Source organism: Hippocampus bargibanti, linkage group LG05, assembly GCF_051943395.1.
Source record: "Hippocampus bargibanti isolate YZ-2025 linkage group LG05, ASM5194339v1, whole genome shotgun sequence".
Classification (NCBI taxonomy): Eukaryota; Metazoa; Chordata; class Actinopteri; order Syngnathiformes; family Syngnathidae; genus Hippocampus; species Hippocampus bargibanti.
Genome location: NC_142738.1, coordinates 32,010,981 through 32,029,118, shown reverse-complemented (window position 1 = coordinate 32,029,118; position 18,138 = coordinate 32,010,981). Strand labels below are relative to the sequence as shown.

At 43.5% G+C, this 18,138-nt stretch overlaps 1 protein-coding gene across 6 annotated transcripts in view; it reads left to right on the top strand.

The window, feature by feature from the left end:
* Positions 1-18,138, top strand: part of ppp6r3 (protein phosphatase 6, regulatory subunit 3) — a 70,379-nt gene that overhangs the window by 8,918 nt on the left and 43,323 nt on the right. For 5 of the 6 annotated variants that reach the window (XM_088995757.1, XM_088995756.1, XM_088995755.1 and 2 more), the window contains exons 4-10: positions 2,887-3,073; positions 3,156-3,293; positions 4,705-4,770; positions 6,876-6,988; positions 8,766-8,879; positions 12,034-12,160; positions 16,908-17,060. In XM_088995757.1, coding sequence (XP_088851883.1) covers positions 2,887-3,073; positions 3,156-3,293; positions 4,705-4,770; positions 6,876-6,988; positions 8,766-8,879; positions 12,034-12,160; positions 16,908-17,060 — 898 coding nt within the window. The remainder of the gene's footprint in view (positions 1-2,886; positions 3,074-3,155; positions 3,294-4,704; positions 4,771-6,875; positions 6,989-8,765; positions 8,880-12,033; positions 12,161-16,907; positions 17,061-18,138) is intronic. The other variant, XM_088995759.1, reaches the window with a different exon arrangement.

Sequence of the window (18,138 nt, the reverse complement as noted above, 5' to 3'; positions counted from 1 at the left end):
AGCAAATTTGTAATTTTGATTGATTTCTAATTTGGAATTCAATTCAAGAGTGTCCTTGTCTAAGTCAAAAATGGATCCGGGAAATTTGCTGCAGCCTTAGCTAAATATATGGCTACTGCGTGCAAGCCTGTCAACATTGTCCACAGCTAGACTCCAACTGAATTCAATCACATTGCATATTCGAACTACACTGGGAGTTACCAGCTGCTGAATAAAAAGGCTGAATGCTGGGTTCAAAGCAAACGTGAGAACAATTAAGGATTGAAACAGGGTTTCACGTGGATGGGCTGAGTACTAGTTTACCTTAGATGTGCACTTCATCATTTTATAACTGAACACAGGGGCCCCCCAGGGGTGTGTGCTGAGCCCCCTCCTCTTCACTCTGCTCACACAGGACTGTTCACCATCATCACCCAGCTCCACCCTCTTCATAAAGTTTGCGGATGACACAACTGTGGTGGGCCTCATCAACAACGATGAGGAGACAGCCTGTCTCCTCATCGTTGTTGATGAGGCCCGGGAGAATAATAAAGAATACAAAAAACGACCAGTGGGGTGGGGAAATGTGATCCCCAACAATGGCGAGAAGTAACTCGCACACGGTGATGCAGAAACGGAACAATCCCAAAAGGATTACGGGATGTGAGGAGGGGGGGGGCTCGGACCGAGCACCGAAGACAAAGTCCAGGGTAATACAAAGTCCAAATACAAGTTGACAGCGTCGCGTTTTCGTACCCGCTGTCTGGAAGAAGGAAGCGGGGAGGCGTGGCCCCGCCCCAGCTGTCAATCCGAACATGACAATATTGAACAAGTAGGATGTTTATTTGCAAGACGAAGATTGTTGTCCTTGCACCACGTGGCAAGGACAACAATCTCCGTCTGAATGTGGAGAAGACGAAGGAGATTGTTGTGGGCTTTAGGAGAGTGCGCCCCCAGCATGCTCCACTAACCATTGACGGTGCTGCAGTGGAGAGAGTGAGCAGCACCAAGTTCCTGGGAGTGCACATATCCGAAGACCTGTCCTGGAGCTACAACACGTCATCACTGGCCAAGAAATCCCACCGGCGCCTGTACTTCCTCCACTCAAAAGAGTTGGAGCCCCGACCCCCATCATGACCTCCTTCTACCACGGTACCATCGAGCGCATCCTGACCAGCTGTATCACCGTTTGGTACGGCGCCTGCACCGTCTCCTGCCATAAGACTCTGCAGCGCATCGTGAGGACAGCTGAGAAGCTCATCGGTGTCCCCCCCCCCCCCCCATCCTCAGGACATTTACAACACCCGCCTCACCCGCAGAGCCATCAGGATCTCTGGCGATCCCACCAACCACTCCCACAGCCTCTTCAGCCTGCTGCCATCCGGTAGGAGACTGCGGAGTCTCAGAGCCAAGACCAGCAGGCTCAAGGACAGTTTCTGCCACCAGGCAGTCCGGAAACTCAACTCCCTCCCAGCCCTGCCCACCCTGCCCATTCCCACTGCCACACTCACCGAACTCTGAGGACATGCTACACGCTGTACTATCATCCTGAACTCTATTTTTTTGTTCTTTCTCATTTTTTTCTGCAAGACCTCACTTCAACCCTTTCTTGTTGTTTGTTTTTGCATTACTACATTACGTCACTTTATATATGTCACTACCTCACTTTACATACGTCACTACCTCACTTTACATTCAGAAATTACATGTATTGTCTGTTGTCAATTGTATGTCTTTTTTAGCCACGTTAGCCAACTATTAGTGCCTTGCATGCTGGGTCCGAGAGGACATTAATTTCATCTGTGCTGTATGTCATGCATATTAGCATATTTGACAATAAAGCTGACTATGACTTATATTGCTTTGTTTTGATTCCAGAAAAAAGTCTGTTCAAGGAGCTGTTGTATTTTTTTACTCTTAAAGGACAACCAACACCATTTTTTTTGTGTTCTGACATGAGAAAAAACGTTTTAGAGCATCTAAACTACCCAAAACAAAACTACATTTCATCACTTTGCTGCTGTGAAATGTAACTTTCTCCATTGTGAGACTAATAAAGGCAAATCCAATCCAAATCCAAAACATGCAGGCTGATATTTTAGTCAAATGCAAAACACCAATAAAAATGACTTAGCGTGTCCCAAAACTGCTTCAAAATGACCTGGGAAATGGCGAGTTTCATCAGGTGCCGCCCCCGGTTCGCGACGTCACGCCAGGATACTCCAGACACAAAACAATGGCTTCAGAGAGTTCAGATTGGGAGAAGATGCTTTCTTGTTACTCATCCAATTATGAATATGATTGAAATAGTTCTGACGAGGAAAGCATAAATGTTTGCAATCGATGAAAGAATTCCTTCTGTGTCAAATCGAGCCGTCTGGACTGAAATGTAGCGTCCCAGAAAATGCACAAGATGGTGCACGAGCCGCATTGGAAATGAGCTGATTTGTCTGCTGAGAATATGTGTCCACTTTTATGGTGTTACCGCAATTGGTAGTGTCGGTGCGACCTTCGCGTTATTGATTTGTCTTCAAATTTCGCCATCAACACGGATCAACAAACAAAGTACCCAAAATGCATTGTGTGTCGCTTTCTCGGTCAGGGGCGTTCCTGACGTGACGTCACGTCAGGCATCGTCATCAACTTCCTGAATATTCAGCGCAAGTCTTAAAAGGTAAAAGATAGCGATATGCAGTGAAATCTTTGTCAAATGCGCTCAGTAGAAGTGATTTTACAAATGATGGACACGACTTGTCCGGAGGCGTCGCTTGTCCTTTCACTTGACTCCATACTTTTTCCTTTGCTACACGTGTTTTCACGGCACGCCTGGCTTATTTTCCTGTCCCAATAGACTCACAGTATGTCTGTGTGTTCATTGTTTTGTTTTCTTCCCTTGTCTTAAAACAGGTATCCCAACATATCGTGTGAGCTGCTCACTTCAGATGTGAGCCAAATTAATGACAGATTAGTGGAAGATGAAAAACTGTTGGTGAAATTGTACGGCTTTCTCCAGAACGAGCCGCCTCTTAATCCCCTTCTGGCCAGCTTCTTCTCAAAGGTCTTGTCTATTCTTATAGGACGCAAACCTGAACAGGTGAGCCTTTGGGGAACATTGTGAGATTTGTGTCGTCACAGAGCTTCTGGGCCCAAGCAAATGAGATATTTTTTGTGTTTAGACAGTGGAGTTTCTCCAGAAGAGGGAGGACTTTGTAGACTTGATGATCAAACACATAGGGACCTCAGCCATCATGGACCTGCTTCTCAGATTGCTTACCTGCATTGAACCGCAGCTTTTACGACAGGATGTCCTTAATGTGGGTATTAGGATTACGCTTTGATTGTTCACGTAACTAAAACCAGACTCGTCGTGGTCCGATTCTTGATCATGTTGAATTGATAAGTAAACTCGCTGGTTGAATGGAAAAAATCACTGGGTGATAATTAAGTACCAATATCTATTTAAAACAAGAATGCGTTCAATTCAATGGTTTGATCGAAAGAAAAAAAAAGATAGGAGGCAAACCCGACTTTGACATTGTCATTGTACGTGTTGTATACAGAGGCTCGACTCTGTACACAACTCTCTAGCTTAGGGGTCGGGAACCTTTTTGACGAAGAGAGCCATCAAAGTCAAATATTTAGAAATGTTTTTCAGTGAGAGCCACACACACGCACACACACACGCATGCAAACACGCACGCGCGGCCACTTTTCAACAAAATGTCATCATGTATTATTTAAAACAACTTTGTGATAGTACTCACCGTGAACATGAATGGTATTCCGTTCCTCATTATTGGTAAAAATCCAGCCAAACGATCGGAATGAAAGTCAACTTGCCGGGTCCAGAGGCGAAGTTACTGCTAGCAAGCCTGCACACGGCTCATTAGCTTCCACACTTGCTATCTGCAATCTACTTCTCGCAGAAGTATATTGATGCTAACGTTAACATGGGGCTTGTTAAAATATCACTGGCATTCAACTGTTTCATCCATGTTAATTGTTTCATTGCAAATTAGAATCCCGAATCCTCTGGTGCGTTCAAGCTGGAGCGTACTCGTCATTTTTTTTGCTCGTCGGGCTCATTTAAAGGGCCGTTTACCTGTTTCAACATGACGGCCAGTATCAGGCAATCAAAATTGTGCTTTCCGCCAACCTAAGCCAGTATCATCCAATCAAAATTGCGCTTTCCGCCAACTGCAGCCCCAACAGGAAATGAACGGCGAAAAGGCGAGAATATGTATTTAGTTTTATCGGCGAGCCAGATGCAATCATCAAAAGAGCCATCTTTGGCTCGCAAGCCATAGATTTCCAACCCCTTCGCCAGAGTGTGACGTGAGATTTGTCCCACCATTACATGAAACTTTTTGTACAAAAGCATGTTGCGAGCAAAGCCGACTCGCGACTGAGAAAGAAACAGCTCAACAAATGAAAAAGAAATGGGCGCGCACACAGGACTGATAGTGTGGCATAACTAATCAAGTCATGATATCTCATGCAATGAAATGATCTTGTGCATACCAAGTCAATGAAACCACCTCCGCTGGATATCTTTTGAAGGAGTAAAAAAGTTCCCTGTCTCTGACGTGCTAGAGCTGCATTAGCCGTTCTGAGGCTTTCAGGTCACAACACGGCTGGTAAAACACTAATGGGCGAAGAAAAAAAACTTGACTTGGCAATGATACAATACTTTGTTCACCTGATTTCACTTTGCTTTGCTTTCAGTGGCTGAATCAGGAAAATATTATTCTGAGGCTTGTGGACATGGTTCAGCCATCGCTTGATGAAGATGTAAGATGAACTTTTTTTTCCCCCCCTGCATCGCAAGTTTGATGACATGCCTATTCTGCCCTTTCTGCTTCTGTTGAAAAAAATGCAACTATTTTGAAATGGTTTGTAAATGTTTGGCCACGACATCGCTTAACCGAACGCATCAAAGCATACTGCATTGTCAAAATTTACATTGTGATTTAGATTTTAGCATCTGTCAATCTTGTACGTCGGGGAAAAAAAGATGTGTCCACCTTTTTAGCATGATGTCTTTGATCCACTGGTGAAAAGGATACTTTCATACATTCCTCTTTCATCTACCACTCCTACAAACAACAGAGTATGCAGGAAAAGTGGCTAACATAGTGCGACTGTGTGTTATATGTTGTTTCATATTACGTCTGTGTAAGCTCTCAGTCATACAGGAGTGGTCCATCGATGAAAAGGTTTCTTCAGCCGCCATCTGTACAAATTTGAAGGTGTCGGACGTTTCGCTTCTTTTCCAAGAAACTTTGTCAGCAAACTAAAGTCTTACTGTTTCGTATTATTTTATGTGACTCCAAGATGGCACCGCCAGAGTGGTTGCCTTTACAGAATACTATCTTCTGTTTTGTTCTTCTCCTTCTTCCTTTCATAACTTTGCTGCTGTGAATTGGGAATTTCTCCATTGTGTGACTAATAAAGCTTTTGTGATTTCATCCTATCTTAAAATCATTCATGTGCAGAATTCCCGGTAGTTTAACAACATTCTGACATGGAAATACCCGAAAGGCTCCATGTTGCTTGCATATTAAGCATGCAATGCGTGTCGTCCCTGAGCATGCTTTCAGCATTTTATTGACCTCTGTGGGGTAGCTCAACAAAACATTTTTCTGGTTGCAAATAACATTTACTTGCGCTCACCCCAAATTTTGGGGACAAAATGCAACCATTGCTTGGAGCACCATATCTTCCTCTTTATTAAGTTCATAGAGTTGCTTGTTCTGTAGCCACATGAGGGCACAAGCCAGTGTCTTATTGTGCCAGTCCCAAGCCCGCCTAAATACAGAGGGTTGTCAGGAAGGGCATCCGACGTAAAAGCCTGGCCAAAAAAAAAACCACTGAAGATGAAATGAAAAGTCGATGAAGTCGAAAGGAAAAGGAGAAGACACAAGTTCAGTGAAATTGGGGTGATTGGGTGTTTTGTTGAAATTGGAGGATATTTAATTTTAAAATGACACGTGCCAAAATGGGACATTTATTTATGTATTTATTTATTATTATTATTTTTTTTTACAACTGCAACAGTAAAGTCTCGATATTCACAGGAGTCGGAAAAAACAATCGAAAAATAACCGGACTCTCGATATATCCGATCCTGCGCCGAACTGCATTAAAAGGGGATCTTTGATATGGCATGTCATTTTCTCCAAGAGTTCATGGATTGCGTATCTAGCATGCTTTTGTACTGTAGTCAAGTGAAAAATAAACTGATGCATGAAATAAAAACGTCATTTATTGTTTTCATAACGCACTCTTGCAATAGTGACTCTGAGTAGCACCCGACACTGTTCTAGACACACGAGAGAAACTAGCATGTACATACTGTATGAAAAACAGTGATTATTGCAAGCGATAAAGATATCTGAATACAACACAATTAAATACATGTATGGAAAACATGACTTGCGTTGATAAAGTATTCTGCGGCACGTCGTACTCTTTCGCGATGGAGGATTTGCTCCTCCACAGCCACTATTGCCTTGTACTTCGTTCCGAGGTCACAATTGTTACGTTTCCCCATGGTTGAAATTGGTGTTGAACAACTGTATACTGTATAAGAAGACTACAGTATGTTTCAGATGCTATTGCAGCAGTAATGAAAGATGTGAGCTTTGCTACACCGTTTTTATAGTGCTCGAGGATGACAGTGCAAGACACGGAAGCTGGTCACGTGACCAACGGTGTGACCGATACAGATATCGCCAATGGTGGTACTGTATAGAAATCCTTGAGCAAATATCGCCCAGAAATTTGCCGGGAAATAAAAATGGTCTTGTAATAAGCTCTACTATTGATATAACCGATATCGATATAACAAGACTTTACTGTATTTCAATTTGATATAAAATGCACTCTTCCCACAGAGACACTCCAACGCCTCGCAGTCACTGTGTGAGATCATCAGACTGAGCAGAGACCAGATGTTCCAAGTTCAGGGATGCCCACAGCCAGACCCATTGCTGGCTACACTTGAAAAGTATGTTTTGCCCAGAAATACAGTCCCCTGCCAGTCCACTAGATCAATGACGCTTGATCTCATCGACCAAAAAGAAAAGCTGTTTGTTTCGTTGGTAAATTACATCCTGGGCATAAACATGGGAGCCCCTTTGCTTCTGTCAGACCAGTTATCCCGACAAAATTGCAAATGATTTGCTCTTCATCTGTAAAGTAATTTTGCTTGGAGGGTGACAAAAATAGCCAAATCTAACCACAAAACTCCCAAAATGTACTACATAGCATCATTAGCTAACACATGGTTTAAACAATGATGTAACTCACAAAAAATCACACTCAGCAAGTTAAAATGGAAAGCAAAAAGGTGCCTGTGCCTTTGTCTCCTCCTGGGAGAATGTCCTGTGGGCACATGGAAGCACAGTGACCCAAAATACATGTCAAAAGGCACCCAAAGTGGCCCCAGAAAAAGCGCAGAAGAGTTCAGTCTGATTCCCAAAGAGGAACTACGTCGAGATTTCAAAACATTTGGAGATAGTCACCATTCATATAGAAGAGACCAGTAAGTACCACAGACAAAGAAAGACAAAATGCCAACAGAGAGGAGAGAGAAACCTCGATGGTAATAAGAAATGATTGCTTTCACTTCTTGTTGTTGTTGTTTTTTTTTTCCTGAACCAAAAACGAAACTACGTTTCATCACTTTGCTGCTGTGAAATGTAACTTTCTCCATTGTGAGCCTTATAAAGGCAAATCCAATCCGAATCCAAAACATGCAGGCTGATATTTTTAGTCAAATGCAAAACACCAATAAAAATGACTTCAAGTGTCCAAAATCTGCAAAAAATTGAGCTGCGAATTGGGCATTTTCAGAAAGTCCCGCCCCCGGTTCGTGACGTCACGCCAAGACGTCTTGCCTTGCTCGAGAATCAAAACACTGGCTTTAGATTCGGAGAAGATGCTTTCTTGTTACTCATCCAGTTCTGAATATGATTCCAAATAGTTCTGAAGAGGAAAGCATAAATGTTTGCCATCCATTAAAGAAGTCCTTCCGGGTCATTTTGAGGCGTCAGGACTGATGTGTAGCGTCCCAGAAAATGCAGAAGATTGCGCCCAAGCACCGTTGGAAATGGGCTGATTTGTCTGCTGGGAATTTGTGTCAGCGAATATCAAATAGTTGTCTTGGTGCAACACACAACGATTCACCATCGCAATATTTATGTGTTTTCCTTCTAATTTCGCCATCAACACGAAGATTTCAGACCAAACAAAGTACCCAAAATGCACTGTGTGTTGCTTTTTTGGTCAGGGGCATTCCTTCTGTGACGTTAGGTCAGGAATCGTCACCAACTCAAAAACAAGACTTCCTGAATATTCAGCGCGAGTCTTAAAACGTAAAAGATTGCGATATGCAGTGGAATCCTTGTAAAATACGCTCAGTAGAAGTCATGTCAGTGATTTTACAAATGATGGACACACTTGCCGGAGGCGTCGGTTGTCCTTGAAAGGAAGTGTCAATAAGTTTGTCTTACTCTGTGTGGAATGATCAGATTTGGCTTTTTTCTCTTATTTTTTCGCATTGTTTCAATGAAAACAAACGCAATAAATGTGAATAGTGAATAATTTTTAATTTGTACCATTTTTTTGGGGGGGGGAATTAGCATTGGCAAACATTTTTGACAAAGACTGTATCAATTGATGATTTTGGATTTCCATGGTGAATTCAAACATTCAAATAAAATTCGAGAATTGTTGCCGTGGAGGGGTGGCAAATACAGTAATGGATCTTGTCTTGTCTCCAGGCAGACCACAGTAGAGAAGTTGCTGTCCCATATCTTCGATAAGGAGAAGAATGAATCTGCGATTGTCAGCGTCATCCAGATTCTTCTTACACTGTTTGAGACAAGACGACCGGCGTATGTCCTGTGATCTTTACCATTCTCACTTTCATTTCAGATATGTAAAATACTGTATATTAATAACAAACATTAAAAAAAGTTCACACGTGAAACCTTTCAAGGCAGGGTGAAGTTAGATTGTTATTCTTTCCTTTTCATTTGGGCAGTGTTTTCCATCCCGCTTTATCCGAACCTAGGGACCATTTTGAGTGTTCAATCAGGCTGCCATGCATGTTTCAAGCCCGGACTTCCCTCTCCCCAGCCACTTCTTCCACCTCTTCAAAGCGGATCCCTGGGCATTCCTAGGCCAGCTGTGATATAGTCTCTCTAGTGTCTCCTGGGTCGTCCCCGGGGTCGCCTGCCAGTGGCAAATGCCCGGAACACCTCACCAGTGAGGCGTCAAGGGGGCATACTAATCAGATTCCCGACCCACCTTATTTGGCTCCTCTCGATGTGGAAAAGAAGTGGCTCGAATCGGAGACTCTCCTGGATGCCCGAGCTTCTCACTTTATCTCTAAGGGGTATACCGGATACCCGATGATAAAAGAAAACAACTACATTTGGCAGCTTGTATCTGGAATCTCGTTCTTTGGATCACAGTCTATGTGTCATTGATGAGGGTTGAGACGTAGATCGACCGGTAAATTGAGAGCTTCACCCTTTGGCTCACCTCCGACTTTACCACAACAGACTGATAAAAAGTCCACATCACAGCAGACGCTGCACTGATCCGCCTGTCGATCTCTTGCTCCCTCCTACCCTCATTCGTTAACAAACCTTCTAGATACTTAAACTCCTCCACTTGGGGCATGGTCTCCTCTCCGACCCAGAGAGGGTACTGCACCCTTTTCCGACTGAGGACCATTGTTTCAGATTTGGAAGTGTTGATCTTCATCTCAACCACTTTGCACTCTGCTGTAAAACGCTCCAGCGACAGTTAGAGTCCTGCTTGAAGGCCCTAACAGTACCACATCATCTGTAAAAAGCAGAGATGCTGTACCCCGACCACCAAAACAGACACTTTCAATGCTTCTGCTGCGCCTAGAAATCCTGTCCATAAAGGTTATGAACAGAATCGGTGACAAAGGGCAGCCTTGGCGGAGCCCAACCCTCACTGGAAACGATTCCGACTTACTGCCAGCAATGCGAACCAGACTCTGACATCGGCCCGTGTCAGGCGCTCCTGTACCCCGTACTCGCAAAGCACCCTCCACAGAACTCCCTGAGCGACACGGACAAATGCCTTGTCCTAGTCCACAAAGCACAAGTAGACTGGTTGGGCGAGTTCCCATGAACCCTTGAGGACCCTGTTAAGGGTATAGAGCTGGACCTGTGTGACACGTTCGGAACGAAAACCACACTGTTTCTCAATTGGAGGCTCAACTCCTCCCCTCCAGAACTCTTAAATTAACCTTTCCAGAGAGGCTAAGGAGTGTCAACCCTGTGTAAATGGAATACACATTTTAACTCATTCGCTGCCAGACAATATGCAAAGGTTTTTTTTGTGTCATTTTCACTCAAATTGCAGGACCCACGGAATATTGAATTTTAGGACTACATAAATGTTCAATGCAGCGTAAGGAATCTTAGACTCTCATCTTTCATCAGAAATTCCCAAGTTATATGGGTCTGGAGTTATCCGCGCTTGAAATGGGGGCAGCTGTACAAAAGGCAAATGCTGCACCCTAACGGAAGGGAAAAACATTGCCAGAAGTCTGACCAAGGCTATATCGACACTCCCCCCCACAAGATAAACCAAAACCCGAATAAATTTGGGAATGGCAGTGAAGGAGTTAAAAAGGGGAACCACCACTCCTGTCTGCCAATCCAGAGGCACTCTCCCCGATAACCATGCGATGTTGCAGGGGCGTGTCAACCAAGACAACCCCACAACATCCAGAGCCCTGAGGAACTCCGGGTAGATCTCATCCACCCGTGGGGCCTTTCCGCCGAGGAGCTTTTTAACCACATAAGCGACTTCAACCACAGAAACCGGAGAGTCCATCTCAAAGTAAACTCTAAACTCTGCTTCCTCCAAGGAATGCATGGTTGTACTGAAGTCGGCTTCCATGGTATCATTGAACTCTTCCCATGCCTGAGTTTTTGCCTCTGCGACCACCAAAGCTGCATTCCGCTTGCCCAATCGATATCTGTCAGCTCTTTCTGGTTTCCCACAGGCCATAAAGGCCGATAGGACTCCTTCAGCTTGACGGCATCCCTTACTGCTGTTGTCTAAGAGCCGTACGGGGTTTGCCACCATGACACGCATCAACCTCCATGCGGCCACAACTCAGATTGGCCGCCTCAACAATGGAAGCACTGAACATGGTCCATTCGGACTCAGAGCTGCCCCCTCCCAGTTGACGGCTCCGCCCCTCTCTCACCCGAGTGTCCAAAACACGCGGCCGCAAATCCGATGATAAAACCACAAAGTCATTTGTCGGTCAAGGGTGTCTTCGTGGCAGGTTTACACAAGGACACTCTTAAGTTTGAACAAGGTGTTCTTTGTGAACAATCCTTGACGAGCACAGAAGTCCAATAACAAAACACAATTCTTCCCAATCACACCCTTCCAGGTCTGACTGTCATTGCCCACATGTGCATTGGAGTCCCCCATTGGGTACTCTCCAACACACCCTCCAAAGAATCCGTGTGTGACTTCTGTTTGGTACATATGCACAAACAACTGTCGGGATCTGTCCCTCTATCCGAAGGCAGAAGGATGTGTAACCCCCATTTTTTACCGGTGTGAACCCCAATGTACAGGCACTGAGCCCACAGTCGAAGAGTATGCCCACACCTGCTCTACACCTCCAGAGTGGAAGAGTCAATCTTCTCTCCAGAGAACTGGTACCAGAGCCCAGGCTGTGTGTGGCGGCAAGTCCGACTTTCTCTCGTCTGAACTTTTCTACTTTGGACACCAGCTCGGGCTTCTTCCCTGGAAGAGAGTTGACATTTGACATCCCTAGATCTAGCTTCTGTAGCCGAGGATTGGACTGTGTGGGTCCCCACCTTTGGCTGCCGCCCAGCTCACACTGCACCCGACCTTCCAATAAGATGATTGCTCAATGAGGGATATGGATAAATGATATCAATTTTACTTGTTTCTACAAAATGTTACTGACCGCAATTCAAACACTGAAAATGTTATGGGTGGGTGTTTCTCTCCAAGGTTTGAGGGCCATATGGAATGCTCCCCTAGAATCTCCAACCCTTCATTCTCAGTCAACCATAGCATCTTGGAGGCTGTGAGACCACGACTCAAAGAATTTCATCAACTGCTACTGGATCCACCAAAGGTAAATATGCATTGAAACGGCATAGTAGTTTGTGTTAATCCCCCAGGCCGTCCATCCACTAATCACTTCATTCAAATGTACTGTATTTTCACAAGCATACGGGTCACCACATTAAGAGTCAATTATGAGTCATATTTCTGTATTTACCACATATGTATAAGACACACACTGCTTAATGGACGCAAGCATTCGTAAAACATTTACAACATCTTCAACAAAACTGTATGCATTCACACATGGTAGCGTGAAAAGGCAACAGAAGCAAAAGTGAGCAGCATTTTACGGAATTATTTCACATTATTTTTGGCTCAATCCTCATCCTCAAAGTCCTCATCTGTCTGAAACAGCTGGGCAAATCCTCCGTCGAACATGGCACGTTCTATCTCTTCATTGTCAGAGTCAGTCTCGTGTGACTCCTCAGAAATAATACTGGCTTTTTCAAAACCTCGAGCAACAGTGCAAAGCATGGATGCAGGGATGCGCCCATGCGCCATTTATGCATTTTGACAGCCACTGGCGCAACTTTGGAAATCCACACTGCACCAGCACCACATCTATTACGATTGCCGCATATTGCTGCATGATCCGCGCCACATATCACATACTTCTGTTAAAATAGCTCAAACAAATTTAGTTAAAGGACAACCGACGTCACCTTTTTGTTTCCTAACTGACATCAGAAAAAAAACGCTTTATTGCATCTAAAATACCCAAAACACGCAGTATAATATTTTTAGTCAAATGCAAAACACCAATAAAAATGACTTAGTGTCTAAAAAGTACTTCAATTTGAAAGCGGAAGTGGCCAGTTTCAGAAGGTCCCGCCCCCATGTTCGTGGTGTCACGGCAAGACGTCTTGCCTTGCTCGAGAATCAAAACAATGGCTTCAGATTCGTAAAAGATGCTTTCTTATTACTCATCCAGTTATGAATAGGATTCAAATAGTTCTGAAGAATAAAGCATACGTTTGCAATCGATTAAAGAATTTATTCTGTGTCATTTTGAGGCATCAGGGGTGGGAAATGTCGCACCCAAAAAAGGCAGAAAACGGCGACAAAGCCGTGTAAGGAATTAATCAGCCCGTTTCCACAGGCTGATTAATTCCTTACATGGAGCTTTGTCGCCCTGTTCTGCCTCTTTTTGGTCCTACACGACATTTTCAGACCAATGTCCAGTGAGACCTCAACTTACAAATACCTTATCTTACAAACTTTTCGTCTTAAGAACCTCTAATTTATGAAAATTAAACCTTATAAGAAGCACTATTTTCATAATACACACCCACCACAGCTGGCGGAGTGATCTTCGGCGGAAGCACACGAGCGAATAGCGCTCTAGCCGGCGCTACTTTGCACATCCCCTCTCATTGAATGCACACGTTGATCGCCTACTTGGATCTTTTTGCTGATAATTTCACTATGATGGGACCGAAAAATAACCACCACGGACGGGCTCATGTTCAGCCCAAGAAGACACAAAATAAAATCACCGTCGCTGAGAAGAAGGAGATGATTAAAAAAACACGAACGAGGTGTGCGTTTGTGTGATTTAGTGGCCGAGCACAGCTATGCTAACCATTGCTCCCATTCTTCGGAACAGAGAAGCCATCAAAGGTGCGTCTGTTGCAAAAGGTGTTTCCGTGCTCTCAAAGCGACGGTCTCGGGCAATCGAATAAATTGAAAAAAAACTTTATTTTACAGCACAGTTTATTTCTTTAATTACGGTCCTCATGTAATGTGCCTCTCTTTGTGACTTTATGATACAATGCAGTGTATTTCTTTCATTACAATACAATAGCACATTTATTATACATAGAATAAGGTATGATGTGTGTAGTTTTAAGGCTTATTTAGTTAAAAACTATGTTTTATGGAAACCCGGGAACGGATTATTCCCATTTTAATGGTTTCCTATGGGATTTTTTTTTTGAGATACACTTCGCCTTCCACACTCTGTCTGGGAACTAATTAAGTTCGTAAGTTGAGGTCTCACTGTACAGCAAAATGCATTGACGTGACGGAAGGACTGCTACAATGTCTCCTTTTTTCAGGCGCGATCCTTCAGTGACGTAGGGTGAAGACTCGTCACCAACTCAAAAACAAGACTTCCGGAATATTCAGCGCGAGTCTTAAAACGTAAAATATAGGTATATGCGGTGGAATCTTTGTCAAATACGCTCAGTAGAAGTCATTTCAAGCCATTTTACAAATTATGGACACAACTTGTCCGGAGACGTCGGTTGTCCTTTCAACAGCAATTAAAAACTTTTCGTTTTCCTTCAGAGGTTTTTAACATTGGTCGTGATCCGCCAAAAACTGCCAAAAGAGAGAATCAAATATTAATTTACCCATGGTGCATTGCAGTGGTTACATCGAATGACATTGACATAGTTGGTTGCAATATGGAGTGAGACAACAGGAGTAAAACTCTAAAATACATTAAAAACAAGCTGCAAACAAACAGATTTTGTTTTTGTTTTTTTGGGTAGTGACAATTCGTTTCAGCAAACTACCATTAATGATTCAGTTTAGTGGCTTATGGGAATCATTACAGAGCTGGTGCAGCACGTTGGTAATCTTAAAAGCAAAGAAATTGGCTCGAGTAGACAATCTCGTCAGAAATATTGTGCTAATCTGTTCTCTGTCTTTTCTGTAATACCGTAGGATATCACAATAGAATGCGATTGATTGCGGCAGTAACTAAAGAAAATCACAAAAGTTGACAGATTTTATGTATGAAAACATTATTTGGCTAGAATTAAACTAATTTGTATTGGATTGGATTTGCCTTTATCAGTCTCGCAGTGGCGAAAGTGGCGAATTTACATTTCGCGCACACACACATATGTGTGTGTGTATATATATATATATATATATATATATATATATATATATATATATATATATATATAAAACTGTTCGTTTTCCTTCAGAGGTTTTTAACTTTGGTCGTGATCCGCCAAAAACTGCCAAAAGAGAGAATCAAATATTAATTTACCCATGGTGCATTGCAGTGGTTACATCGATATATGTATATATATGTGTGCGTGTGTGCGTGTGTGTGTGTGTGTGTGCGCGCGCGCAAAATGTAAATTAGAGGGCGGCCCGGTAGTCGAGTGGTTAGCACACCGGCTTCACAGTGCAGAGGTCGCCGGTTGGCGTCCCGGTCCGGCCTCCCTGTGTGGAGTTTGCATGTTCTCCCGGACCCGCGTGGGTTTTCTCTGGGTCCTCCGGTCTCCTCCCACACTTCAAAAACATGCATGGCAGGCAGATTGAACACTCCAAATTGCGTGAGTGTGAGAGTGACTGTTGCACGTCTTTGTGTGCCCTGCGATTGGCTGGCAAGCAATTCAGGGTGTCCCCCGCCTTGTGCCCGAAGACAGCTGAGATCGGCTCCAGCAACCCCCGCGACCCTAATGAGGTATAAGCGCTACGGAAAATGAGATGAGATATATATTAGATATATTTATATTAGAAAACAATATTTTAGCCAAATAATGTTCTTTTTTTTGCGATTTAGAAATATCATGCTCCAATGAATGTGTTTCTGTTTATTTCAATCAGTTTTGTATACTTTGGCAATCTAGTTAAATCGGGCTCATCAATTTTAGAGTTTGGCCCCTTTTTCAGACACAAGGGGGCCAACTGGCTCCCTTTTTAAATTTCCCAGATGAATCCCCGTGGATGTTCTTGCAAACAACTATAATCCCTTCCCAAATTGTGGCAAAAGTCACCTTGCACTGCCTTTGCACAGTCTTTGTAAAGCTGGGTTTGCCATCTGTCCTCCACCGCTTTGACGGCGCTTTCACAATGTAAATGTCTCCACTGCGAGACGAATAAAGGCAAATCCAATCCAATCCAACCTCACTTTCCACCATTGTATCACGGTTGGATTTTTTTCTTGTCATTCGATAGAAAACAACCGTTTGACACCGTATACTATCCTGTTGTACAAACCTCGCGTCGGCCATTTTGAATGCAGTTCGATTTACGACCGTTTGACTTACGACCGTTTTGTCGCAACGGAAACCGGTCGTAAGTCTGATGTTACTTGTACTTACTGAATTTATACCGGGAACACGTTTAATCTGTCATATTTTTTTCTATTGTTCTTGTCATATTCGGATTCGGCAGCAGGTGGCGGGGTCGCGCCTTCCTGCTTGTACACACCTGCTGCCAATCACCTCATCGAGTCACCGGGTACTTAAGGGGTATCATTCGGTCGTGGGATCGCAGGTGAATTGACGTGCCTCGCCACTGCCTACGCCCAGGTTAGAGATCTTATCTGCCTCGGATGTGTTTGCGAGACCCGGTTCGCTAGTTGTCATTCACTATTCTGAGTACTTACTCGGTGCACTTATGTGTTAACGTCCTTCCATTCCGTTTGTTGAGTACAAGGGTTGGTACTCCCCTTGCGCCCCTACTCTCATTTCGGCCTTTATTCATTAGTATTTCTCCTGGTCCTCGTTTGTTGGACCAGCGCCCTTAGTTTTTTTTTTTTGTTTGCTCGGTACTTTACCACATGAAAACACTCGTACGGAACACCTGTCTCTGTCGACTACTTTGGGCATCCCGCAAATTATTTTGTTCCTACGAGGCGAGACTTTCTGCGCCTCGTTCGGAACGTGACAGTTCTTCAGAGAAAAGAAAAATAACCCTGGGCGATTAATGCTTACTGATACAGGCTTCATATATTTTTTTTCACATGCTTTTATATCCGAGTCAATAGTTTGTGCTCTCTCAAATAGAACGAGATGATGAGGACAACATGGGGGGTGCTTGATCCTCCTGTGGGTAACGCAAGGCTCCATGTGGTCAGACTTGTGGTTAGTCTGTTGCAAACCAACACTCCCTCGATCAATCAAGAGCTCATTCACCTCAACACCCTGGGAGTAATACTTGTGAGTATCCCAATTTCAACTCAACTTCAATTGGAATGTACTTCCACAGCTGGAGCAACACTGTACACACTGTAAATCAGGGGTCTCAAACTCCAATTCCCGAGAGCCACTGCCCCTGCTCGAACACATCCAATTCAAATAATCAGGGCTATTATCAGGCCTCTGCAGAGCTTGCCGATGAGTGCACCGCACTATTTGCGAAGCACTGTTTTCGAGGAAAATGTCATAGTCCTTGTTTGGTCTACCTTCTGTTCCACTGGTAGCCTCTTGGTGATCTTCACCACGATCAAGTTTTGGTCATGTTCCCAGGCAGGGCATAGAAGAAACACTGTTGGCTTCTTGACATTTCTCTCCTTTGCATCTTCTGTTTGCCTTCCACTTGGCTCAGTAGAACTCAAAACAAAAGCCGATAATCACCAACATTTTGGGAAAAGTCTTTTGGCTTAAGTTCCATCAATGGTCATAATGTTTATTTTGGCACCATAACAAGAATGTCACACACACACCAGCACTGTAATTTAAATCCAAAGTGGCCTTGCCAAAAATCTGGGGGAATCGTAAAGAGTATTTAAAACAAAAAAACATGGAAAATCCAAGGGTACAATTTGAGGAAAATGTGGCTGATACTACTGTATTTATCAATCAAACAGACTCAATCAAAGCAATGAGGCCCCGACAATCATTTGTTACGGTGATGAAGTCATTTTGACACTTGATCCTTTGATTATGATCCTTAATTATGTTGCCGTGTCATTTGCAGTCCCTATTAAAACCTTTTTTTTTCAGTCTTTGCATGACAATTATAATTTTCTTTTCAAATGCAACCTTAAAAATGCTTGTGGAATGAAATGTTGGATCATGTCAGGAAAACACGTCAAGACCAGTCAGCTTTATTGTCAAATATGTTTGATGTACAACATTGAGCACAAATTACATTTCTTTCCTTTGAGCAACGGTGCAAACATCCAATGTATTCACAAGACACACAGCTTGAAAATAAGGGCAGCGAAACTGAGCTGCATCCAAATCATACACATAAATATGTAAATACAAACAATATGAAACTCAATTGGGTGAT